The 27168-nt window shown below is 39.0% G+C and overlaps 3 protein-coding genes and 1 long non-coding RNA gene across 5 annotated transcripts in view; 1 reads left to right on the top strand and 3 right to left on the bottom strand.

Annotated features, from left to right (window-relative positions):
• Positions 1 to 1291, bottom strand: part of pmm1 (phosphomannomutase 1) — a 14208-nt gene extending 12917 nt beyond the window's left edge. The window contains exons 1-2 of the mRNA XM_015055426.1: positions 924 to 1291; positions 156 to 273 (exon numbers count right to left, since the gene is read on the bottom strand). Coding sequence (XP_014910912.1) covers positions 156 to 273; positions 924 to 1007 — 202 coding nt within the window. The 5' untranslated portion in view covers positions 1008 to 1291. The remainder of the gene's footprint in view (positions 1 to 155; positions 274 to 923) is intronic.
• An 18-nt stretch (positions 1292 to 1309) lies between these two features.
• Positions 1310 to 21386, top strand: gucy2ca (guanylate cyclase 2Ca). Of its 2 annotated transcripts, none has more exons than XM_015055409.1 (27): positions 1310 to 1398; positions 8707 to 8819; positions 10927 to 10994; positions 11069 to 11290; positions 11371 to 11489; positions 11769 to 11868; positions 11970 to 12081; positions 12164 to 12302; positions 13415 to 13500; positions 13585 to 13699; positions 14025 to 14106; positions 14276 to 14369; positions 15274 to 15336; positions 15416 to 15487; positions 15589 to 15693; positions 17073 to 17159; positions 17905 to 18037; positions 18116 to 18253; positions 18378 to 18466; positions 18999 to 19090; positions 19194 to 19352; positions 19620 to 19812; positions 19969 to 20143; positions 20439 to 20537; positions 20634 to 20728; positions 20821 to 20897; positions 20981 to 21386. In XM_015055409.1, the coding sequence occupies exons 3-27, from the start codon at positions 10951 to 10953 to the stop codon at positions 21186 to 21188; spliced, it is 2898 nt and encodes a 965-aa protein (XP_014910895.1). In that variant the 5' UTR covers positions 1310 to 1398; positions 8707 to 8819; positions 10927 to 10950; the 3' UTR covers positions 21189 to 21386. The 2 variants fall into 2 exon arrangements, with proteins under 2 accessions (XP_014910895.1, XP_014910893.1); XM_015055407.1 differs by lacking the exon at positions 1310 to 1398 and adding an exon at positions 5416 to 6313.
• On the bottom strand, positions 4705 to 6208 carry LOC106961600 (uncharacterized). Its single transcript, XR_001427806.1, has 2 exons — positions 6121 to 6208; positions 4705 to 5363 (listed from the first exon to the last, which is right to left on the bottom strand). It is a non-coding gene; the product is annotated as an uncharacterized LOC106961600 (long non-coding RNA).
• A 698-nt stretch (positions 21387 to 22084) lies between the features above and the next one.
• On the bottom strand, positions 22085 to 26228 carry LOC106961583 (tumor necrosis factor receptor superfamily member 13C-like). Its single transcript, XM_015055405.1, has 3 exons — positions 25959 to 26228; positions 25683 to 25874; positions 22085 to 22656 (listed from the first exon to the last, which is right to left on the bottom strand). The coding sequence occupies exons 1-3, from the start codon at positions 26062 to 26064 to the stop codon at positions 22412 to 22414; spliced, it is 543 nt and encodes a 180-aa protein (XP_014910891.1). The 5' UTR covers positions 26065 to 26228; the 3' UTR covers positions 22085 to 22411.
• Positions 26229 to 27168: the final 940 nt, after the last annotated feature.

Raw genomic sequence — 27168 nt, 5'->3', positions numbered from 1 at the left:
TTCTCTGGGTTTCAGGTCGTTTTCTTTCTCTGTTCTCCTAACTCCTCTCCTCAGACTGACTCCCAGTTTCACAGAGTTTGCAGCAGGAGGCTCGAGTTGATGCGCTAAAACCTACAAGAACAAAACGCGGTTGGAACAGGAAGCGGCCTGCTCACCGTCGTCTCCTTCCCCGAGCTGCTCGGCTATCTTCGGGTAGTCCGACCCTCCCACGATGCCGATCTTCACTTTCCTCCGCAGAGTCTGGAAGAACTCGTCCAGCTTCGGGTCGATTTTCTGCAAATTACAAAAACATGTACTTTTTAGTGTTTTATTTTTATTATTTTTTTATTCACCAACAACATCTATTATCTGATAACAGATGTTCCTTTCGGAGTGTACACTGCTGAGAGCAAAAAAAAAACAACAACTAAATCTTAGTCATTGAAGTATCATAACATTGTGATAACATGACTGTAAAGTTTCATGTTGTGACTGTTGGAGGTGTGAACTGTGCAGACACACAAACACATTAAGCAATCGCTCTAGATAAGCCCCAACGCAACAACCAGCACTTTATTATTACTAAATCTGCACACATGCATTATTTTTCAATGGAAACCAAGAATATTAACAGCAAGCCAATGGAAGAGTCGAATAAACAAGAGTTGCGTGAAGTGACAATATACAATTTTAAGCAGCTCGATGCGCCGTGTTAACTCTGGAGGAAGCAGCATAAAAACGTCTTCAGACTGTATGAATGAGGACGTGATGCCGTGAGGACACAGTGTGCTCTCCTCAGAGTGGGAGGCAAAGGATGCAGCCGGAGAGAGAGCAGCAGCAGAGGAGGATGGAGCTGCTGCTGCTGCTGTAAGAAGAAAGAAAGACGCTTCTATTGACAGGCAAGCACCAACAATAGGATGCTTGTTGGATGGATGGGAGCTTACTTCTCTCGGCGGTGTCAGTGTGCCGTCCACGTCAAACAGACACAGGATGTTTCGCTGTGAGGAAAAGCCGTTTAAAGTCTCCATTTCTGGGCGGCTCGCCCCGCTGTTTTCTTCTCTAAAGATATAAGTTATAAGTGGGAGGTTCAGTCTCGAGCTTCTCGTATAATTTCACGTGAGGAGAAACTACATGCTGGTGTCCAGAAGTACTCTGAAAGACAGACTCAAACTGGAAGCTTAAGGTCGATATTTGTCGTCCTGTCCGAGCTGGAAGCGGCGTCCCGGTCCTTCGGTTCTGGTTCGGGTCGGTTTGGCTCAGGGTGACAGCGAGGTTTCCACTTCAGCGTGCAGTACGTGCTGTTTCCTCCGCTGCGCTGTACCACACCGGAGCCCATTCACAGCCAGGCAGTGACGTGGAGAGTGGGCGGGGCAACAGGCGGCTGACCTTTCACCTGCAAGGATGAGTTCAAGTGAGAAAGTAAACAAACAACAAAGGAGAAAGGATATTATATTATATTATATTATATTATATTATATTATATTATATTATATTATATTATATTATATTATATTATAGAATAGTTTGATGTGTTATATCATTCTACATTATATTATAGTATGATATGCTATGTTATGTTATATTATTATTCCTTACATTCTAAAAGCAAAATGTAAAGAAAGCATTGTATATTTACAATGTAAAGATTTTCTCTTCTGTTTAAAAACTGTCATCTCATCCTTCCACAGAATGTTTCCCAAAAGCTGTTGTGGATCATCAAGAGGTTTTTGGATAAATTTGAACCTGGGCCTTGGAGTTTAAGTTCATTTTAGTCAGAAGAACAGAAAACCCTCTCTTTCTTTTTTACTGTTGAATCATGAACACTGACATTAACTGAGGCATGTGAAGAAATGTTAAATTTAGTTTCTATAAAGGTTCAGCATTGTTCCATGTTTTGTGCATAAAGACCCTCTGTGTATTTTGCTAGATTTTCAAAATGACTTTTTAAACCTATACAAACTGATTGATGCCATTTATATCTATTCTTGAATTTCTCCAGACAGAGGGTATCATGTGTTGCTTGTTGAGATATTTCAGCCTATTCCATGTTCTCTGCGTGTTGCGCTAAGCCTGGAGAAAGAGTTAGAATTATGTTTGTTTAATATACATCCCTCTCATTGTGGGATGTATTCAGATTATTCAAAGCTGTTCACTCAAGACTTAGGAATCAAATTGATCAATACTGCTTTCTTCTTTTTTGTGGATGTCGTTTTAACAAGTAGAGTGCAGCTTCAGTACTGTAGAAAAAATATTTTTGTTTTTAGAAACTTCAAAAATACTCAATTTAATAATCAATTTAAGTTTGTATAAACGCAGTCACGTGACGTTTCCTGACCCAGTGCTCAGCTATTTGTGCTTCTACACTGACCCCTAGTGTTTTAAATGTGCAATTACTTCAGATCACAAGGTCAGTGGGTGAGTTTTTTCTTACGTCTCCTTTTTTCCCTTTAGTTATAAACCAAAATGTTAAACAGGACAAAAGTCTGCTTTATGTGGACAATATCAAAATTAATTCTGCGCACTGACTATTCAAGTTGTTTCTTTTTATGGCATCAGCATAAACTGTGTTCTCTGATAGATTTCATTCTCATAGTTTCTAAGGTTTTCAATATTTTTTTCCTCAAAATTATCACATTTTCCACTCCCAATATTCTTTCTAGCTCTTAATTTGTTCTTTGTAGCTGAGTCCATTTAATATGTTTTAATTACCTAATTAATAAGCAAACCCAGAAGAAAAATGTCAATCCAATCCAAACATACAGACAGATTCCAAGTCAGTAAAACTCTAAATTGTTCCTCGCTGCACCAAACAGAGAAGTGAAGTTCAGTTTATTATTCAAACTGGATAAAGAGTTATCCAAGGAAACCCAGCAGGTGGCATCAAGTGACTAAGTTGTAGCTTTCACTATCCCTGAATGAGGATGTGGCAACACTGAGCAATCACTTGAGTTGTTTACTTCCCTCATACATGCAGTAAGCAACAAGCTGAAAGGAAAACTCTGCTTTCACTGGAAGAAACATCTACCAGAACATGGATCAGTGGGAACCAGACAGCCATCTGGGGGGTTGATTCATCTATCTTCCCATAAACTTTGACCTCCAGTCCCTGCTGATAAAAAAAAACATCCACACAGCATCTTGTTGCTACCACCATGTTTTACAGTAGAGATGATGTCTTAAGGCTCCCGGTCGTCAATTTGAGCCCTAAATACCTCCTGCTAGTGTGTTGAAATTATAATGTATGCAGATGACACTGTCATTTCTACACACAAGAATGTGACTAAAGTTATCACATACAATGACAAGCGTTTCTGTTTGGCTTAAATAATCATGCCTCCAATAGTTAAAACTTAAGGATTCTTCCCAATATTTTTTATGTCAAAAGTGAAACTTATGAGTGAATTTTGATTCGACTCTCAGGTTTAAGATGTATGTAGTGGAAGTAAATAATCCTGTGGCTCAACAGGTCGGAGATTCTGTCTGGTTCTTAAAAGAAACTTATTTCATTGAGGAAGGAGACAAGGTTCCTCACAACTTTAAAACTCGAGATAACCTCCATATTTGTTTCCATGAAGTAAAAATAACAGATTTTTAGCAAAAAGTCAACATCAATTCAATGATGGGTCGTGATTATGTACTAAATTTGAATGTTCTGCTTTTTATCAGCTTTTAGTTTGTCCTGTCATTAGATTAACTAGAAAACACATTTACATTGAGTAAATGCATTTGATGAATTTATATTAAACTGTAGGTTTATGCTGTTTTTGCTAACGCACTGATATTTTAATGGATTTATTTTGCATTTATTCATCTTTTGCTCTTAGTAGCATTTCGAACCACAGCTGGGAATCTCTCTGTCGCTGCGAGATGAATAAATGTAATAAATGGATAATGGAAAACTCTTCTGACCCATTGTGTCGTACTGATGGGAACACCACAAATTGTCCAGCTGCTGTTTCACAACCCAGGCAACACAGAGACACTCTGTTATTTCCTTTGCTGTGTTGAAATAGCTGGAAAGCCTCTTCATGTGGAAATGTAAAGGTGCTAAAAGGTCGTTGTCCCCAATCCAGCCGTGTTACTGCAGCGTCATCCGTCTGTTTGCTCGAGATGTTTACGACTCTGGAAGGTGGCAACCGGACAGGAAGGTGTGTGTGATGTGCAGGAAATGTGGGACAGGAGCCTAAATGTGTTTGCTTGTTTTATTGGTTTGGTGACAGGATTACACAGCCTGGATCATGTGGACTGTAGAAGTGGCTGATTTGCTTTATAGAAGGAGGAAAACAAGACTTGCGTTCAACCCTGTCGCTTATTAACTTTTTAAAATTAGCAACAGCATGACAGACCAAACCAGATTCAGGCAACAGATGGGATAGACAGCAAGATACAATAATAATAATATTATTAAAAAACAGAAAGACGTAATAATATAATAACTTCATATTTTCAGGCCCTTTCATGCATTTTTCTAAATTTCAACCTATATAACTGTATAGGAAATAGACGAGGGCGTATTTGCAAATCTATTGCGATGGAACGTAGTACAAAAAATAAATAAAGAAATAAAAATAAATCCTCTCTGTTCTTTATGAAGTTCTGTAGTTTTTTACAGCTTCATGTTGCGATTAAAAGATTATAAAACATGCATCATGCTGTATTTCACATTGCCATGTTGTCATTGTCTTCCTCTGTTTAATGCTCAGTGACATGGAAAGAGTAACCCCACATGGATAAATATTTATTAATGAAATGGACAAAAAATAGGTCAGGCTTCCATCAGTTGGAGCCACTCCAACCATTCCACATGGTCAAATTCAGTGCAGATGGAGCAAATGCTTGGTGTAACATGAGATTATTTGTGTTTTTAAATTAGCCTCTACATAAATTATGTTTAAAATATAAATCACACTCATGATGTAGCATACAGAAATGGAATTAGGTGAAACTGAAGCATTCTTCATCATCTTAAATGTGACACCATTCATATCAACTACAGAAACTCAGAATTGTTAGATTACAGTCTCCTCAGTTATGGCCAAAGTGTTGCCATATAAACCATGCAATTAGAGAGCATATAAACATGCAAATGATGTTTTTGAACACAAAGACCTCAATCTGTTTCCACACACGACTTTAAGAAAGGCCAACATTTCGACTCTCCATGCGGTTAAAGCCAGTGGTCTTCTACAACATGAGCACTAATTCGATTTGCGCATCCGGCTGGGTAAGGACGGGCTTTTTCAAAAAGTGGTGACAATGGTTTACGAGCAGACTTTTATTGTCTAAATCCACCTTGATTTTATAACCAACAATATTTATCTACTTGGCTTTATGGGCCTCCGGTGACCTTTGCCCCTTTACCACCATAAAGGCTTCTTCTGCTCCTTAAAGCAAAAAAAAAAGAAAAAAAAGAAAAGAAAAAAAAAAGGGGGACATTGTGTTAGAAAGCAGACAAACAGGCGATGTTTACAATATTTTGGTATACTTTTTAGGAGTGCTGTTTTTATTTATCCTGCAGAGGATTTCTGTACTAATACACACAGTAAGATCACGTAGCATTAATAAGACACAATTCAAACATTGATTTTCTTTTAGGCTCGTGATTTTTCTTAATGTGGGATGTTTGTCTGGATGGAGTGTGGGAGTTTTTTCCACTCTTCCCTCCCTCTCAGCCGTGCACTGATTGTCACTTTGTAGTTGTTCATTAACTCATATTAGACAGGCAGACTCGCCTCCATCAACACGGAGCGGAGCTGATCTTAGACTCCAGCTGAAGAAACACCAGGCGCTCAGGGAAACACTTTATCTCTGCAATCTTACTATTGTTCTTGCTCTCCGAAAACGTTTAAGTGTCAACATCTTAAAAAAAAAAAAAGCTGGTTTTTCTCCTCTTATCTTGATGCCGGAGTGTCAATCGGGAGAATTTCTGCTTCGCCACCTTCTCACTTCTGTTTTTGGATTTTCGCCGCCAGTGGAGAGGCTCAGCTCCGACACGTGTAAAGGCCACCAGTTCACCCGAACCGGCTCGTATTTATTTATTTATTTATTTTGACACTCAAAACCTGGAAGAGGCGCGGATTTGTGAGGACCTGAGGAAAATCTCCCGGATCAATAATGCGCAGCTGGGACTGTTTACTGTACCTGGGAGTGCTGGGAGCGGTGGGACTGGTGGCGGCGGGCCACAAAATGCTGGACGACTGCTTGGCATCAAACCGTAAATACAAAATGAACGTCGTTGTTCTGGAGGACAACAACTTCGAGTGGAGTCGGCCGTTTGTGCAGACGGCCGTGGAGCAAGCTATCGAGAAGGACAGGCAGAAGAACATCGACAATGGTATGGTGAACATAAAAACCCAAACAAACTGGTTTCCAGTAGCTTACAAAACAGCCTAAAACCAAGAACTTTGACATATATTTATTAATTATTTCATAAATAAGAGTTAGTCACTTGATATGAGCTGGAATTGATCTACAAACTGTTAAACGTGACAGTGTACAATCAAAATGGCTGATAATGAATTTGGTGTTTTTGCATTTCATAATTCTTCCCTCCTTCAAAAGATTAGCAAACATTTAAAAACCTATTTTATTTTTCTAACTTTTCTGCTTGGAAATACTTCAGAATAAACTTTGTTGTTTTTATTTTTATCATTTATAATAAATAATATCTCAGCAAGATTTAACTTACACATGTCCATCAAAATGCATGCTTTATTTTGTGTGTAGAATATGTTGAGTAAAAGAAAGAAAATGCAAAATATGGGACTATTACTTCAAAAAAAAAAATAGATTTTCCTATAATCTCCTCCAATTATTTTTTATTTATTGAAGATTATTTAATAATTTACACAGGCTAGTTTCAGTTAATACATTTTAAAAATGATTAGAACAAGAAAATTTAGATTAAAATTAAGATATATGCATAAAGCGGTGGAGCTGAAAACACATGAAAGATAAAGAAATCGGTTTAATTTTTCTACCCAGACTATTTAATATTTAATAAAAACTTCAGTCAAATTATCCAGATAAATTTCTGTCTCTTATTTTTTGTGCTTTTAAAATGATTAATCATATTTGCTCAGTTTACTGTAAAACTGTATGTCCGTTGCTGTAGCTAAATGGGAACTTTACATGGATCTGAATCAAGTTTTTAATCCAATAACATTTCAGATTTGTTATTGTTTCTTTTTTTTTTTTATGTTTTTCACACATGTAAACCCACACCATTAATTTTTCATATTTTAATGCGATCGAAGGAGTTCAACTTTGTGGATGGATTTAAGTTTAAGTACAAAATACACATTTATTGACGTCTGATCATCAGATTTATGACAAGTTGGAATAATCCTACCAAAAGGGGAAGCGTTGCAGGGTGGACATCACATCATGTGTGGCCTTTAGCTCACATATTCATGTATTTGTTCACTGATTAATTCTGTTCAGGGTAGCAGAGTATCTGAAACTTTTCCCAGAATTCACTGGTTAAACGCATCAGTTCACGACTGCATGCTCCACCTGCACTTAGAACAAACGTAGCACTGTTTGCACGAACCTCTTGGTTTTAATAGAGTTTTAGCAACTATGACACACATTACTGTCGCCATCGTGTTAATTTTCAGGTTAAAGATTATTCATCAGATCAAAGCTGCTGATGGTGTTTCTTATCTTCTAATATATTCAAGCGTATCTAAGATCTTGCTTTATGAGGGTTTAACTTAAGCACATTTTGTTGATTCTCCCGCTCATTATGTTGCCCAATTTATATAGTTCATATCACAGTTTACAGTGCTCTGCTGCGTCAGGACAGGGCAACTTACTTTTGTTACCATATCGTTTTTATTTATCAGTGAGGCTGGATGTAAATATTCATTATTCCATAAATATTTTGACTTGGCTAAAATGAGAGAGTCTTCATTAGGGCAGACAGAACCTCTGCACAGTGTAGCATGAGATTAGATACTTTCTATTTTTGGATTATTGCTGCAACGTTGGAGTAGCAAATTCTACCTTACTGCTGTAATAATTGCACAATAAATGATGTCTCAATAGCCCTTAATAGGTAATCTTTTAATAGCATTTATTACATCTCCTGATGAACTGAAATGCTCCAGCATGCAAAGACGGAATGAAATCGACTCACCAATACGTTCCATGTAAACCTACAACCAGTATGAACTCTAATAATAGTAATGTGAGATTTTGGAGACGATACAAAGACAGCAGCAGCAGCTGATTGGTCCACAATTACACGCACAAAAACTTTGCTTGTATTTAAAGCAGTGAATAAATTTTTGCAGCATCCGATGGGGTTTGTAACACGCAGCTCAGTTGTGGAGAAATCCTCTGAACGCTGGCAATTATAAGACACACCGCTTTGATTCTACAATCCCAGAAACATGAACTAAAAAAAACCTGAACAAACATGAATATAACAAATACATGATGTAAAAAGAATATGATCCAGTTTAAGCATTAATACGCTGGTGTCCTTGTTTCTCCACCATCCTAACATAACGGCCTAACTCGGCTGTTTATCACATTTCTTACAACGTTGAGCGTTTCGTTGTCGATAACGGCTAATCAGTGGCATACTTTCCGAGAGAAACTACAGGCAAATAGTTTATCTCTGGGTGGTAAAAGTCGGTCTAATCTAATCTTTAATAACCCCTGGAGATCAATAAAAGAAATTTTATATTAATATGTCTTATCTGTTTTGCATGACTCAAGACCTGGACCTCGTTTTGACGGCCAACTACAACGGGTTCAACACCACCGTGTACAACCGGCAGGGCTGCGGCAGCAGCACCTGCGAAGGAGTGGCGATACTCAAGAAGCTGGATGTGAGTTTGGTCAAATGTGTTCAGAGGAAATTTACTTTTGTTTTTTTTTTTTCTTTTTTTAAATGCGGTGCACTTGTTAGGGTTCAGATATTTCCAAGTCGGTAAGGTGGAAGTGTCAGGCCGCTGACACTTGGGTTTTATTTGGAGACCATCAATAGTGACAGGATCTGAACCACAAGTTCCCCTTTTGCGTTTTAATTTTATTACAGCGAGATTAGCTTTTGGCTGTATATCTGCCGCCGCTGCCAGAGCAAACGGTTGCCGTGGCTCTCATTGTGCACAAAGATCAGCGTCCTGCTCACAACGCAGCCGCATGGCGCAGGATCTGGAAGCTCAATAAAACGACCTGCTTCCTTCACAACCAACTTCAGATTTATAATGAAATATGAATATTTAAGAGTTCAGGGGAAGAAAAGTTTCTGTGTTACACTATGAGTCTATTTCAATCTGGAAAGACTCAGACGAAGAAAAAGGAACAATTAAAAGGTTTAATGACAGCAATGCATAACAGTTCTTTGGCGCTCGGGCCCCGGCAGCTGATCTGAGCTGAGATTTGATGTGAACTCGATGAACATCCCGATAACCGATTAGGGATGCTCTCCCCCGGGGCCCGACACTGGTGGTGGAGGTCTGGAAAGGGTGCCATCCTGGAGAGCCAAAGGATGTGGGTGGAGAAGGGGAGGTGGTGGGTTGAACGCAGCTGGGAAGCGGCCGACGACTTGGGTGTGGATCCTTTTATGCTGAGCTTGATTGATGATTGGACACGCCAGGTGAGGTCCAGCGCTGAGGACTGAGATGAGCATGACGCCGATGGACGAACGGAGGGGATGGAGTCTTCCAGGTTGAATTTCCGCTATTAGCTTCATTTCAGATTTGGAGTTTTAATTAGTTTTATTTACATGTAGATTATTTGAAACCGCCAGAAATAAAAACATAACAACAAACTCCATGTCTTACATTGCAACAAAAAGACCGGCCACTGTTAATATGAAGCTGGGTCTTTTTACATACAGCTGTGAGGTCATGTTTATCAGAAACTTTTTAGAAAATAATGATTCATGCAATTTCTCTATTTTTTGGGGCAAACTACAAACTACCTGCCTGTTGTAATTTGCATGCAGAAAACAGTCCAACCTATAGAGAGCAAAGAGTGCAAAACAAAAATATCAGCAAATCTTTAGGATTTTTTTCACATCTCATACAAATTTTATTGGAGTTTTTTATGAACGATCAGCACAGAACAAAAAAGTGAGAGAAATGTGATACTAGAGGTGGGCGATATGGACGTAAGGCTTTATCATAATATTTTGTGATAATGATAAAAGCGATGATAAAAAGTTTTTGCTCATTTTTTTGCACAGCAATCACATCCCATAAATATAAATACTGCTCTTAAAATCATTCCCATTTGTAATGCGCTTCATTAGGACACCAGTCACATGAAGAAATGTGATTTTCTTCCACTAAACTGCACACAATAACAGCATTTAATCACATTATCAGATTTATTTGTCTTTCTTGATTGAACAAACAGTGAAGAAAACAGTAAAACAACAATTTCGACAATAAACATTAATTGGAATTTATTGTGACGATGATATATCAAAACTCTCATCACAATAAGAAATGTATCGCGGTAAATGATAAACGATACGATACGTGACACACAGTTTTCTACATTTTAATAAAGCTTTTCCTCTTTAAGTGGAACTGGTTTCACTGGATTTTATTTAGGAGTATCAGAGAGTTGGGGGCTGAACTGCAAAGCGTCCAGTTCTGGTTTTTACCAGTAAAAATGTAGAAAACTATATATCATGTTCATCCACTTCTCTGCTCCGCACTACTTTGTGTAAGTACAGCTAAATATGAAGTAATTACTGACTTAATACGAGCTCGTATATCTTACTGAAAAGTTATTTGTAAGTTAGTTTTATCTTAATTCAAGTTCACTAAGATATCAACTAGAAACTAGACCAAAAATGTTTGGTAAAATTCAGAGTATTTGCAGTGAAATGTTGAGCATTGTTTCCAGGGAGTGAATTATCGACAGACTTTTAAACCCATTTGTGATCAACATTCAATCGTTTTGTGCTGTAATGTGTTGCAGCACAGCAATGAAGTTGGATGCGTCATGCTGGGACCTTCATGTACTTTCGCCACCTTCCAGTTAGTGGAGTAAGTACAGCTAAAGGTTTTCTCTGACCAAACACATCTTCTCAGTCCACTTTAACACTCACCCTCTTCCACAGCGAGGAGATCGGCTTGACCCTGAGCATTCCCATCATCTCTGCTGGCAGCTTCGGCCTCTCCTGCGACTACAAGCCCAAACTGACCCGCACTTTGCCTCCGGCTCGAAAAATCATCGATTTGTTCCTCAACTTCAAGACCGAGGAGCTGAGATTTAAGCCCGAGTGGGATAAATTCTACGTGTACAAGAAACAAGTGAACAATGCGACCGAAGACTGCTTCTGGTGAGCCGCTGGGAATTTAACCCGACTTCACTTTTACCTTCCTCTCCATCATCTTCGGTTTTCTGCTTTTCCAAAAAAAGGTACATTAACGCGCTGGAGGCGCCGTCTGCGAGGTTCGCGTCTCAAACTCAGAGGGTGATGGTGCGGGAAAAGAAGGACCTGCAGAACATCATGAAGACTTCAAAACGCCACAGCAACAGTGAGTTTATTATTATTATTACTTTGTTTTTTTAACAATATTAATCTACCATGAAACAGAAAAAGCTAAGAAAAATCTACAAAAAGGGAAATGTTTTAAAAATGTTAAGATATTTTTTTCTATTTGCACAGATCTGAACCATTTTCTTGTAAATCTTGTAATTTTGTGAGAACAACTTTTGTTTTATTTTATTTTGTTTTAGAGTGAATTTGCTGCATTGTTCTTGTCAGGCAGGTGAATAATCAGAATGTAGGTGGTGAACAGGTTTTTTTCTTTCAGTTATTATTTTATGTGGCGGCCCAGAAGAAATTTCTTTAATCAAGAGCGACGTGGACCAGATTCACCCAGACACCTTGTTCATTCTGCTTGATCTTTATAAGTAAGTTCACTCTGAATTTTGAACAATCGAAGGACAAAGAAAAACAAAAAGTGATGCAAGACATTTTCCCCGGGGTATGACCTTTTTTTTCCTCAATCTAGCCCTGAATATTACATCAATGAAATGGCCCACGAATGGATGCAAGACGTCCTGGTCGTCACTCTGCCGCAGAGGAACTACAGCTACAACTCAAACTCCTCATACAACAACATGGTGAGCGGATATCCAACAGAGACCAGACGGTGAAACCGGTTTGAAAATGTTGTTGATTAGTTTGATTTTTCTTTGTGGGCAGATAAATGACTACATGGCTGGATACCATGACGGAGCTCTGCTCTTTGGACAAGTGCTTAGAGATCGGTTGATGAGCAAAAGGCTTGGCAGGAAGTCTGAAGACGTGAATCACAACCCGTTCGCAAACGTGACTATCGAGGGTGAGCCGCACTGTCAGGAGATCAGACGAATAACATCAAGACAAGGAAATACTAACTCTAAACTAAACACAACTGGTTAAAGAAACAATTAGTAACCAGGCAACAGCCATAATTAAACCTGATTAAAATACAAATGACTATCTGGAGCTTACAGTCTTTTAGAGGCTGAGTGACGAAGGACTTTACTGCCAATCTTTTACCTTGGAGGGTGTAAAAGAGGAGAGTCAGAAGTGAGACAGACTCTGATCAGCCGACTTCATCAACATCCACGGCTCAGCTGTGACTCGCAGAATTAAAACCATAAATTTATCGAATCTTTGGACGATTCAATAAATGGGAGTTCAGGCTCCATTTTACCTGTATGAGTATAAAACAGCAGAAAATAGTATTTATTATAATAAAAAAAGTTATTCCAAACTGTTTGTTATTCCAATCTGATGAGATGTTTATTAATTTGGCCTGAATTTTGTGGCCATTCATTCATTCATTCATTCATTCATTCATTCATTCATTCAGAGTTATTCCGTAAGGCAGTGTCTTGAATGGTGGGCGTGGCTTATGAATGAAAGCGTAATCTGACCTTTGACCCTTTACAAAAAGAATGATTGCTATCAGCTGTTTGGCTTAATGAGCTGAACGTTTAATGTCCTCCAGTTTATGATCCATAATGAAGTTCATCATCTACTTTTTCACATGTTTTACGGCAATTTTGCGACAAATCCTGTGATTTTTGGCAAGTTCCTCTGCATTCGGTTGCACTTAAAAGTTTCAGATTGTCAAACAAGTTTTGGCATCGGACGAAGATTTTTAAAATCAGGGTTTAATTTTTTAAAGACAAAAGCTGAACAAACCAAACTGGGAAGCAGGGATCACACTCTAAGCCAAACGCTGGCGACAATTGTCAAGTGTTTGAGAAAAAAGCCTTTTTTTATACTTATTTTCATTCAGCCATATTAGATCATATTAGAGAATATCCAGAAGCAGATTTACGTACCGACTTTGACTCCAGAGACTCTTTTTGTTTGTGTGTTTGTTTTTAAACTGTTCAGAGGTGTGCTGTATTTGTTTATTGCAGTTTAATAGTGCATGTTTATGTGTTGTTGTTGGCGCAGGTATGGGAGGACACGTTGTGCTCGATAAGCACGGAGACAGAGACGTGAACTTCTCCTTTATTTACACGTCAGTGAAAACCGGGAAGGTGAGCTCAGGGTTGGTTTACCAGCCAGCGCAGACAAAACAACAGGAGCACGTGTTTTGATTTCTGGTTTCTCGTCTCACACAGTATGAAACTCTGCTAGTGTTCGATTCATCACAAAACAGAACCATTGAAACCCACCCGAACCCGGCTCTGGGCTGGAAAGGCCAACTTCCTGACGATGAACCGGAAAATCCAGAAGGTAAAGAAAGTGTTAAAGTTTCTAGAGCAAAAATCTGAGCTCACTTGAAATAAGACAAAACGAACTTACAAGTAACATTAACAATGCACAATTATGCAAACAGATCAGTTATTTATTTTACCTTTGACTTTTTCTATAATATGCTTTCCAACCTGAATCGTACAGGAGAAATGTAACATCACATAAGAGAAGTCGGAAATTATTCCTCATGGTCTCATTTGACGTGAAAACGTTTCATTGCCGCTGTATAACATCGTACTGCAGGATTATTTCAGCAGCTGTTAAAGATCTACGTCTTGTTTAACTAATGTGTGTTTTTCTTCAGATTTAGGTACACAGGACGTGATCGTGATCGTTTTGGGTGTCAGCGTTGTCGTGGTGACCGCCATCGCTCTCATCTTCTACAGGTAAACACCGGAAACGTTTCCCGTCTGTAAACGCAAACGCCTCCCGCTCTCCTTTCTTTGAGCCTCTCTGAGCGACTACAGAGATAAACTACAAAAAAAAAAAAAAAAGACATTTTGTGATTGTGCACCACTTGACTGAACCCCACTGTTTGTCTGTGAACGCCGCCAGGCAGAACAGGAAGGAGCGTCAGATGCAGAAGAAGTGGTCCCACCTCAGTCCGCACCTGATTGGTCCTCTTGATGAGAAGGAAGTCTCTCTGAAGGTCAGGACTGTCGTCCAGTAACAAACTGAACCTCTAAACTGGCATTGGTGTTTTATAAACAAACATCAATGCCAGTGAAAAGAGACATAAGGAATCTTTATCATGTAGAACGGCTGAAAGTCGAATTTTTAACTCTTCTTCACCAACTATAAGAGAGTCTGGCGACTGTTTAGTCCAACCCAGTAAACAAGCCATGAGGTCACAATGCAATCATCTGGACTTTGAAACCCACTGAGAACAACTGAGAGACGGGCAGAAAGTCCAGCAGCGACTTTTTGTTGTTCACACCAGCAGCCTGGGCCAGAATGTAGCGGCAGTAGCCCAGGGCTGCAGCTGTTGGGGGGCTCCAAAGGTTTTTCCTTTTTTTTTTCTTTTTTTTTTTTTTTGCATTGTAAAACATTGTATGATATATAAAATTTATTTGCACAATTGAAAATGTTGACTATATAGTAGATTTCTTTGGGAACAACATGAAGACTACCTATTAATGTAGCCATCTGCCCGTCCATTTGCAATAGTAAAATAATTATCCTGCACATGATCCATGTTAAAAAAAAAATTTGTTAATTTGTTACATGTTACATTTGCTTGACATGACAACTTATTAAACTTTACTTGGATAAATTAGTTACTTATAACACATTTAAAAAAATTTTTTTTTATAAAATCGGATCGCATGTTTTTCTTTTTCATTGTTCTGTAGAATGGTTCAGATAACATTCATGTGTTAGAATGGTCTAGTCAAAGTTCAGACCCTAATCCAATTGACTTGAATGGGTAAAAATTGATTTACGTAGTTCGTTTTTCTTTCCCGGTGTGTAGCATCTATTAAATTAATGAATGTGGGAATCCTTTCATAATAATCTGTCCGTTTAAAATCCGTGTTTGTTGTTTTTGGAAACAGATCGACGACGATAAGAGGAAGGACAGCACTTACTTCAGACAGCGGGGCTGCTACGACAAGAAGGTAATTTTATTCTTGCTTCCAGAAATCCACAAGTGCATTGCAAACAAATAGTTGTATGTTTGTTTAAAATCCTTCCCAGCCTGTGATCCTGAAGGAGCTGAAGCATGCAGAAGGAGATTTCACCGAGGAGCAGAAAATTGAGCTCAACACTGTGAGATCCTTTGAGTTTTGTTCAGAAGCTTCTACTAAAACACACAGTACAGATATTCATCTATGCCACATATGCTGATGTTACATCTGTTTGTGTTGCAGCTGCTGCGGATCGATTACTACAACCTGACCAAGTTCTACGGCACAGTGAAGTTCGAGTACGGCATCTTCGGGGTGTTTGAGCTCTGCCAGCGGGGATCCCTCAGGGTAGGACCAGACCCACCCTGCCTCTGGTTTCACCTTTATTTCCCACCTTTTTCTGTGTTTTATCGCTCTATAAATTCTTTAGTTGTATTTCAAAAACACAGTCAGTGTCAGTCATTGAGCTCAGCAGAACTGGATGAAAGAAAGACGGATTTTAAATTTATGAAACGACGGAAAAAATGTGTAGAATGCCTTCATATAAATACTTTTTTATTGTTATTGTAGTGACGTGTTCTCAAATTAAAGAGTTTGACCTTTAATTTGAATGTGAAAAAAATAAATCCATATTAAGAAATAATTGTTTTTAATAACATAATGCCCTGAAGGTAAAAGGCGGTAGTGCAAAGTATTAACAGCTTGATGACATTGATACATGTAACTAATGTCATTTTGGAATAATAGAACAGAATAATAATGTAATTATCCCTTAGTGGAGAAATTTGTGTGCAAATTGACACAAATTAAAGCTGGAAGATTCATACAAGATTAAACGTAAAAGAAAAGAACTAAAGATGATAATACTGAGGAACATTTTTTTACTTTGATGTAATTTGTCAGTACACAAATAGAATCTGATTTGTTTTGACTGATAGAATAATATTTAAGCTCACAACTTTTATCTTAAAGTTCTAGTTATGGGAGTTTAGAGTTTAAAGTCCAGACGGCCACTTGAATAGCTATGGGGGCCAGATTTGGCCCCCGGACCGTGAGTTTGACACCTGTGCTTTGTAGGACAAAAATAAAACCGCGGAGCTATTAAAAATAGCTTTCTAAGACTGAAGGAAATGTGCGAAATTTGTGCAAAAACAACAAAAGACGTTTTTAACAGAATAAGGAAAAGTTTGAAAAAAAAAAAGACGATGTTAATGTTTTTGTTGTTGTTTTTTTAAACCACAAAATAAATATGTTAAACTTAGAGGTTGTTTCTAAAAGATTTTTTTAATGTGAGATTATGTTCCACAGTAAAAAATAAATGCATCTTTTACCCAGGATGCCATTAAATGTAGTCGGTGCTGTTCATGTTTAGCGCAGCCAGGAATTAACTTTTTATGTTTCCTAGAATCAGCAGCTAAAACCATTTCTGTCCTCGTTGCTCTGATCTCACTTCCTGGATCCTGACACACATCCTGTTACTCAGTGGCCTTATTTCCACAATGCTCCTAATAACCTTATTGCCTTCTTTATGATTTATGACACTCTGTGCAGCGCGCTAATGGTGTGTGCGTGAATGCACACTATCTGAGGTTTACACACACACACACAGAGTGTCTATTAAGTGTTCCAGTTTTTCCCATTCACCTGGCAGAGGCTGTGAGCTCAGAGATAAAAGCCATAAAACATAAACTCAATCTTTGCTTGTTTATTATTTTTTCTTCTTGCAGTACATCCTCAATGACAGGATATCCTACCCAGACGAGACCTTCATGGACATGGAGTTTAAAATATCCGTCATGTACGACATCGCGAAGGTAACATTAACATTACCTGGTGTCACGTTGAAAACTTTGGTTTCAGATTGGTGTACAACTGAGCATTTTTGTCATGTACTTGATGTGACGTTTACTCAACAAAAAAAAAAAAAAAAAAGATGCAGCACCTTCAACCGTTTTCAGCATTAATTTAAAATAAAGTATTTTATGAATATTAACACAACGTGACATCTTGAAGGTTATACTATAAAACTTAGTTGTTGTTTTTTTTACATTTTGTCTCATTTCAACCACAAACTTTAATGTTTCTTATTGGAATTTTATGTGAAACACAAAGTAGTGAAGCAACTTCAACTCTGACGAAACGCCTCCCCACAGCATGATGCTGCCAACACCATGTTTGTTTGTAGGGATGTTGCGTTAAAGGTGATCTGCACTGTCAGTTTTAGTGTTGTTGAAATTGAGGCACAGGTGGACTCAGTTTTCTAATTAGGTGACTTTTAAAGGAATTGGTTGCAAAGGGTTTTATTTAGGGGTATCAGAGTTGATGGGACTGAATAAAATGCGTCTTTCGGGTTTTATTTTGAAGGGATAAACCTTTTAAACTCTTTTTTTTATTCCACCTTATAATTTCACACTACTTTATGTTGGTCTGTTTGCATAAAATCCAGCTAAAACACTGAGGCTTGTGGTTCCTACTGCAGCAAAATGTGAACAAAAGTTTATTAATGTTTGTTGCAAAGCTCTGTAAAACATCAAATCTTTTTCACCCCCATCCTTACAGGGCATGTCGTACCTGCACTCCAGCAGCATTCCAGTCCACGGTCGCCTCAAGTCCACCAACTGCGTGGTCGACAACCGCATGGTTGTCAAGATAACAGACTTTGGCTGCCACACCATCCTGATGCCAGGCAGAGGTGATTGTTGCCCTCTGACCCCTCGTCCTAAACCTGAGAGTATCGGGCACTCAGCCTCTCTCCGTCGCTGCCTTTCAGATCTTTGGACGGCTCCGGAGCATCTCCGCAAAGACGGCGTGTCGCAGAAAGGCGACGTCTACAGCTACGGCATCATCGCACACGAGATCGTTCTGAGGCAAATGCCGTTCTACACCCGCTCCTGCTTTAACACCGCAGGCAAGTCGCCGCTAAAACGCTCCGCTTGTTCATTTTAGTTAAAAGATTTAATTTAGCTTATTTCTCTGTGTGTGTGTGACTGAGCTCCTATTAGTATTTACGTTCCTCTTCTGTAATCTCTCAGAAAAACTGCACAGAGTTCAGTATCCCAGAGGAAACGGCTTCTTCAGACCAGACCTCTACTTTGAGGGAATATCAGACAGAGAAATTGAGGTAAACATCACATTAACAAGCTGTTGTTTTAAAGCAGAGTGATTATCCATAGCTTGACAGAACTATGAAAACCCTTTATCTTTTTTAAATGATCTCACATTATTTGGGTTTCATGATATAGACCAAAACAAATTAGTGGATAATTACAAAGTTGTTTTTAATTCAAATAATGACTCTGAACAAAGCTCTCTTCATCTGAGGGTAGCCTTTAAAGAACAATTATTTATACTGTAGTGAGACTTTATTGACTAGTTAAATGACCTTTGAAGAAATTTAGTTCCAGTAGATTTTATTTAGGGCTGTCAAAGTGAAGTAAACCACTAAACTTCATAATTATTGGTCTGTCTTTCTTATAAAACCCAAATGAAATACACAGAGAGGTTTGTGATTGTAACGTGACAAAGAGTAAAAAGTTCAAGGAGTATCTATAATCTTGCTTTGCACTGTAAGTGTTATAAAAATAGCCTGTGTTTATCAGCTCCAGCTGAATAAATGACCCATTATTCTGCCTCCTGTGTGCCTGTGAACGCAGCTCTACATGCTGATAAAGAGCTGCTGGGATGAAGACCCTGAGCGAAGGCCAGACTTCAAGAGGATTGAGTTAACGCTGGGAAAGATCTTCAGGTACGTCAACACGTCTTTACATCATTTTAAAAACATTAAATATGGCTGAAGGTTACGTTCCAAAGTCAAATTTTATTTTATTTTTTTGCTTTTATTTCCACAGTAACTTGCACAACCAGGCCACGGAGACGTACATGGACAACCTGATCCGCCGGCTGCAGATGTACTCCAGGACTCTGGAGTGTTTGGTGGAGGAGAGAACGGCTCTGTACAAAGCCGAGAGGGACCGAGCGGATCGCCTCAACTTCATGCTGCTGCCTGGGTACGGCCATTTACTGAAAAACCCTGGAACTAAACCAGAGCAGGTCCAAAGCTGGAAAAATGATTTCTGCAACTTTTCCTTTGTTTTATGACACCTGGAGACAAAATAAAGTCGCCATATTTTCTCCTAAAACTAAATACATGGTATTATTACTGACTGTGTCTTTATTGACTGGTGACATGGACACACACATGCAGAATGTCTACATGCTACAAATCTTCACATTTAAGCTGAAAATGATAAGTTCCTCTCCGTGTGTTTGGCTAGTCCTGTGGTGCGTTCGCTAAAGGAGACGGGAAGAGTGGAACCCGAGCTGTTTGAGGAGGTCACCATCTATTTCAGCGACATAGTGGGCTTCACCACCTTGTGCCACTACAGCACCCCCATGGAGGTGGTGGACATGCTGAACGAGATATACAAGAACTTTGACAGCATCCTGGATCACCATGACGTCTACAAGGTAGCTCAGTGCAACAGCCGACGGGTGGGAGCGATCCGGTTCTAGGGTATACGTTTCTTGATCATTCATTGGTCCCAAATTTGTGGAGAGATACGGTCAAGATTGAAAAAAGCCTGATTTATTTTCCCTTGAGTGAATGTTTCCCTTTGGCCTCAGGTTGAGACGATAGGAGATGCCTACATGGTGGCGTCAGGGTTACCCAAGCGAAATGGCGACAGACATGCGGTGGACATCGCCCACATGGCCCTCGACCTCCTGTCGTTTGTTGGGACTTTTGAGTTGCAGCACCTGCCGGGGATTCCTCTGTGGATTCGCATTGGAGTACATTCAGGTACCAAACACTCCTGATTCTTCTACCCAACTACCTACAAAAGCATCAATAAATATCAATGCATTTGAAAACATGATTTGCTGTAGTTGCTGTGTGCAGCTTAGTTGCACAAATCAAATGTTTTTTGTGAGACTTTGTGTCGTTTTACAAATAGGAATGTTTCTCAAGAGCATCATGTGTTTGTTGGGTTGTGATTGCTGCACCATGCAGTCACGGCCTACGGTTACCTAAAAAAGTTCCATAGATATTGTGATAAACTTTAAGTCCATGTTGCTCATCCCTGATCTACGTCCAGGTCCGTGTGCAGCCGGCGTGGTCGGACACAAGATGCCTCGCTACTGTCTCTTTGGAGACACGGTGAACACGGCGTCTCGCATGGAGTCCACAGGCCTGCGTAAGACGAGACGCACACGTGAAAACATCCAGATAAAAACTTTTAGAAAGAAGCAGATCTCTAAATCTGACAAGCGGTTTCCACTTTCTCCTCCAGCTCTGAGGATTCATGCCAGCCAGTCCACAATCAACATCCTGCGGAGGACAGACTGCCAGTTTGAGTTTGAAAAAAGAGGAGAGACGTACCTGAAGGTGAGATGATTCATTTTTACTCTCTTAGATCCACACATGTACCACACGTTGCATTTAAACTTGGAGTTTGTCTGTGTTTTCCTGACTCTCAGGGTAAAGGGAAGGAGATGACCTACTGGCTAACAGGTGTCACAGGAAGAACCTACAACCTGCCCACACCACCGACGGCGTGAGTCAAGCCTTTACTACGTTTACGCCAAACATTCAATACGTACGAGGGTCATGATGATGATCTGTCTGTGTTTGTCTCAGGGAGAACTTCCAGAGGCTCCAACAGGACCTGGCAGACATGATCGTGTCCAGCCTGGAGAAGCACCGAGCTGGAAAAGAGGGCTTCGAGAAGAGGAAGACCTTGTCCACCAGAGTCCGCTGGAGAGACACCAACGGCAGTCTGAGGAAGGACGGCCCGCCAGAGTACTTCCACCTGGCCGTCACCGACAACCCCAGCACGTTCCTGTGACGGAGGGCAGAGGAGATTTCTGGGAAAGACTTTTTAAGCCCAGCATTTGGGACTGAACACCTGTTGGGGCCGTTCTGCTGAGTCAGAGTGACGGTGCCGAAGCAGCAGGTGGGTTAACAGTGACGTCATTTCTACAGGTCTCTGCCCAGGTCACAGTCCTCCAAGGTTGAGAGAGCAGCAGGTACTAATGGCTATTACTGTAAGACCTTTAAGCACTGGAATATATTTCACTCCAAACTGATTTGTACAAAGTTTTGCAGTCTTCATTTTCTCTTCTGAGCCAATACTTTGCACTAGATTCATAACATAATTATTATCTAGACTTTAGCTTGAACTTTATGCAATCTGAAACTAAAGTCATTTTTCAGCAAGAAAAAGGGACGAGACGAAAGACGAGGGGGAAACGGTAGCTTTTTGTTCACTTTTAAAGTGTTCTTACTTTTTGTTGTCTGCAGGATTCATTGCAAAGTATGACAAATTATTTACCGTGTAAATAAGCTTTGTTTGCTGCAAACAACAGTGGATCTGCATTCTCTTGCTAATTTAGTAGCTACACTTGCAGAAGTCGAAGTTATATATGTAAATGTCTGACTGGAACTAATTGATATAATAAAAACACAGAACAACTAAACCACTCACCCTCTGCAATATAGTATAAAGCTGAAGGCAATTTCAAACAAATTTCTCTCGAATATTACAAAGATGGCCACCGAGTGAGCTTTTATCTTTGCAGCTGTTGCCAGGTTTATCTTATAAAACGCCAAGTGAGCGCACATCCATTGTTTTCTGTCTTGGCACATCGATGCTACCTTGTTTTTAAAACATCTGATTTGTTTTTGTGTTGATTTTTATTTTGTGTTTTATTAAATAAAGATTTTCAGTGTGGCGCAAAAATTGAAGCATTTTGTGTTTTATGTTGCATTTTTTTTAAACTGTATATTCTGTACAAACTGCTGCAGTTTCAAGACACAAAACATTTTACAACCATTGTAGAAATATAGAAAGTGATATGTAATTCAGATCATATCCAAAAACTCTACAAAATATGGAGAATAACAAGTATTTAAAGGTGAATGACACATTTTTAGGCTTCGATTACTTGGGGAAAACTAAGCTGCATCCTGGAGTTTTTGCTTTTTGTCCAGGAATGAAAAACAGCTTTATGTAGATCTATACTGAAAACATTATAAGTAGACAGAAACACAGATTCACCTCACACAACTCTACACAGTTTTGGCAGTGACTAACGCCGTGCCTCCCAGCTCGGTGGCAGGAAGCGGGACTCTGTGGTCGTCCCTGCAAACGCCGAAGCCGTCCTCACATTTTGGGTTGGGCTGGTGCATCGGGCGACAGGAGCCATCTGAGACTCCCTGAAGGTCCTGACCGTTTTCCTCCAGTTGGGGCGCGTGAAACTCGACTGCTGGTTCTGTTTTCTTCAGAACCTCCTGGACCGAATCCTCTGCAACACCTAGATAAAAATAAATATGGAGAATTCGTACAGTTTCATGTCTCTCGTGTAGGTTTTACTTCATGGTTTTACTCCGTAGTTCTCTACTCAACTTCTTATGAAGTTTGTGCATGTTGTGGGGAAACAATCCCTCAGCATGATGCTGCCACTGCCAAGTTTCACTATGGGTGATGTATGCTGGCAGCAGCTGAAACCGTCCTAAAAGCTAAATTGTTGTCCCTTATAACGAGGTACTAAACTTTTTCTGTGTCCAGGTTTGCACTGTTGTCATGGTAACATACTCCTCCAGAAATACCGCAGCCATCTTGGCTGCTTCTCAGATGAAGGCAGTCCTCATATGGCCTGTCAAGGCTAGGTGGACGGCTATGTTTTTCTAAGTTTGTAGTATTTTTTGCCTTTTTTAACTCTTTATTTTCAGATTGTCCATTAACACAAACAGACACAAGACAACAATAACGTTACACACCAACCAGCGGTTCGTCATATGAACATCCAACAAGGATAAGAACAAAAACCATCTGTGATTTATAAAAACAAAATATCCAGATGCACTCACTGAGATCTGAGATCTTACATCATAGCAACAGTAGCATAACACTACTCTGAATGATAACCTGTTAACATATTCAATGTTCTGCAGTACTTTTCTACTTTTAAACTGTATTAGACAGTGGCGTTTACAAATGGAGGATGAGTGAATACAACTGATGCTGGACTCTCGTCAGTATTCTCTGTATTCCCTAAAAAAGAAGAGGTTGGAATAAAAATTGCAAACCAAATATTTCTGATTCTTATTTGAGATCAAGACTTTTTAAATAAATCACTCTAAACACTCCCCTCGCCTCGGCCAATCGTCCGAACAAAGTCGCGTTTCACAGCAGCTAAACGAGGTAACGCGTTTATCTGCATTCCTGTTTTTCTCGTGTGCAGAGGAACAAATAGAAAACCTCTTCAGCGGGAACAAAACGAAACTGTCGTGCCTGGAGCCTCCTCTGTCCACTTTTAAGTTGTTTCCAGATTATTGAATTAAGTCCGCAATCATATTGCCATATTTATAACACGAAGCACAAAACCCTCCTGGCGGGTTTGGACTCTGAGGGCTGCTGCAGCTGCTGATCTCTGCTCACATGGGAGACGCTGCAGCTGCTTTCGTCAGCAAGGATATGCAGATTTAAACTGACTTTCTGCGCGCTGGGTGGTCTCTCTTTACATTCTTTACTTTACTTTGCACAACACTGAAAATCTTACCAAGTATTTTTGGTCTACTTTCTACTGCAAATGTCTCAGCAAACTTTAAATAAGACAAAACCAATTTAAAAGTAACTTTTCAGCAAGATATAGGAGCTTGTTTTACAGCAATTATTCCTTTATATTGATTAAAAACGTACTAGTTCCACTGGCAGATTATTTCACTTATAAGACATTATTTCCATGATATAAGAGAAATAATAGTGGTACTATACCTTTTCCAGCAATATAAAGTAATTATTAACTTAAAACAAGCTAATATGTCTTTTTGAAAAGTTATTTGTAAGCAGAAGTGGGTGGATGTCCCCAAAAATGTACTCAAGCATGAGTAATTCAACATATTTTTACTCTAGTAAAAGTAGTCGTTCAAGAAATTACAGAAGGGTAAAAAAGTATTTTGGTAAAAAGGCTACTTAATTACTGAGTAACTGATCAAAAACATCAATCATTTAATATTTAAAAATGACATCATCAGGAAGACCGGAATGTAAACTTATGTAGGTATTATGCTGGTATTTTAAAGACCAAAATGAAAATAATTCATATAAATAAAAAAAATAACAAAACTAGGCAAAAATAAATATATTTCCACCTACATTTCTTTCAATGTAGAACTTATGAAGCTTTAAGAAAAATTGCAGAGAGTTTCTGTGTCTGGTTAGTTTTTGGTTAAAATAAACTTGTTTTTCACTCAGTTACTCACAGTGAATCCAGAGCATTTACTCCAGTTAAAGTAGCGATACTTCATAACAAAATTACCCAAGTAAAAGTAAATAGTACAGCATAGTAAAGATACTCCTAAAGTTATGTAATTTTTCTTTTTTTTTTTTTGTTTTACAAAAATGTTACTGAATTAAATGTAGTTACTAAACCAATTAACCTGACAGTCATGTTTTTGGACTGTGGGAGGAAGCCGCAGTACCCGGAGAGAACCCACCATGCAGAAAGACCCCGGTCCAGGAATCGAACCCAGAACCTTCTGGCGGTAAGGCAACAGCTCTACCAACTGCGCATCCCTTTTTAAGTAATATTCAAATTTATTGCATATGACTGAAAATAATTACTAAGGTAATTATTTAATTTAAGGTAAAAAACATGGCAGAATAATTCTAAATTTAAAAAAAATAATAAATTTATAGAAACACTGCAAGAGTTATTTTACTTAACTTAATAAGTTGAACAAACCAATAACAGTAGTTGTTCCAGTTTCATTTTTTACCAAAAACTACATGCTCACATATTAATAAAAAATGTTTAAATTAATGAATAACTGTATTTTTATATAGTTTTCCCTCCTATCTTGATGTACTATTGTGGAGGCAGTTTTTATTTGCCCTGCACCACCAACAGATGCGAGCTGAAACCAGAATAGACGGTGAGGCAGCAGTGAAGACCCAAGAGACGCCTGAGGAGGAGAGAATAGAAACGGTGGAGTTTCTACTGTGATGAGCGTCACGCTTCATCACCTGCCTGCTGCCATCTTGTTTCCTCAAGAAGACTCTCAGAGGCCCCCCTTCCCGCCTCACTGAGAAAGTCATTTAAAAAAGTATGATGCCTGCTAAAAATGTCTTGTGTAGAATATCTTAAAAGTACGAATATGTATATTTCATTATCAAGGTCTTCTATTGACAGCTTTGTTGCCAGACGCCATTTCTGAGTTGAATTTACTTCTACTACCTTAAAGTTATTATACCTTTTTATTATTTTTCAGCTCATTATGTAAAAACAACAACTGGCTTTTAACAAATGACCTAAACTGTTGTAGCATTTGAGCCTACCGTCGTTTTTGCGGGCTTTGCTCTGCCGTCTGAACATGACAAACCAAATGGTCAGAGCCAAGATGGCGCCCAGAGTCACCAGAATCACGCAGATCCACAGAGTCTGACCCAGAAGCAACACGGTCGGCGGACCGGTCGACTTGGCGGGGCTGACTTTTGTTAAGAGCGGGTCCACGACGGTCAGGACTGGCTCTGAGGAGAAAACAGTGAATTTAACTCTCCCCAAAGAGGAAGGTAGGCTGCCGTCAACCCGGTCGGGGGTCGGGTGTCTCTCACCTGTTGGGGGGTGAAGCTTTCGGGTCGGTATCGGCCCCATCTTGATGCAGGTCCTGAGGAGATTGTCCCACGTCTTCCCCTCAGGGCAGTTCTTCTTCTCGGCCATGGCTTCAGAGAGCTGGTGCTCTCTCCTCCTGTGAAATTGTGTTTGCGACAGAAAAAAATGACAAAAAGAGTTTATAAAAAGAAAGATGCAGAGGGGAGAGGTGATGGGAGGATTAGTGAAATGAATGTAGGAAGCACCGGGTTTCAGTTCCTCCTTTTGATGGGAAAGAGTGAATCACTTCATGTGTCCCTGGAGGGCAGAGACAGCGTGCTGTTAAATATACATGAACGTTTCCCCCGTGAGTTACATATAAAAGTGTGAACTAAAGTCAACGTGTGTTTTTTTATTCGTATACTTAAGGTTAATTACAGTTAATTGCGTCCCAAAATGACTGCTTTTAATAAGGCTGCCTTCTCGTTCGTGAGGAGTCATTGAAATAGTTTGCCAAATGAGATTATAACACGTTTTAGTTTTAAATGTTCGCATATTTGGCAAAAATCTTAAATAAGCAGATTTGTATGTTTTATTGTTGAAGGCAAATAAATTGTTTTGTGAATTGTCTGTTCGGTTTCTGTCACGATAGCTAATTTTGCTGCACGATAAATTGTGCCAGATGTTATCACGATAAATGATATTGCTTTGAGATCATTTTCAAGAAATATGGTAATGGGCATAATAATACAAGAGTCTCAAACATCAATAAATTTAAAATTCCAATGGCACTGGGATTTTAATTTTTTTTTTTTATTTTAAATATCCAAAATAAAAACAAAAACAAAACAGAAACAAATAAAATCAATAATGAAGTCTCTGTAAACTCATTTTACTTAAAAAAGGGGGCTAGTTGAGATCGACATGAGATTGAAAACTTTTGTCATCCAGTTTATCATAGAAAGAGACAGAGAAAAGAGAAAAATGATAAATCATGCCAATTGAAATTGAGCTTGTTATAATTTATAATGCGATTAATAGATTTATTGCTTAATGCAACAGGCCTGGTGAAACCTTAACACCCCAAACATTGTACTCAACAATAGCGCTACTCAAACATATTTTTGTTCAAGCAAAACTAAAAAGTAGAAATAACTGATAAAAATAACCATTTAACATTTGAAAATTGCATCAGTGGGACCAAAATATAAAGTTATGAGGAAATTTTGATTT

The sequence above is a fragment of the Poecilia latipinna genome, unplaced genomic scaffold, assembly GCF_001443285.1.
Source record: "Poecilia latipinna isolate Pla-1442-1.1 unplaced genomic scaffold, P_latipinna-1.0 Scaffold1315, whole genome shotgun sequence".
NCBI classification, from domain to species: Eukaryota; Metazoa; Chordata; class Actinopteri; order Cyprinodontiformes; family Poeciliidae; genus Poecilia; species Poecilia latipinna.
Note: the sequence above shows the minus strand (reverse complement) of the source record. Positions and strands in the feature narration are given on the sequence as shown.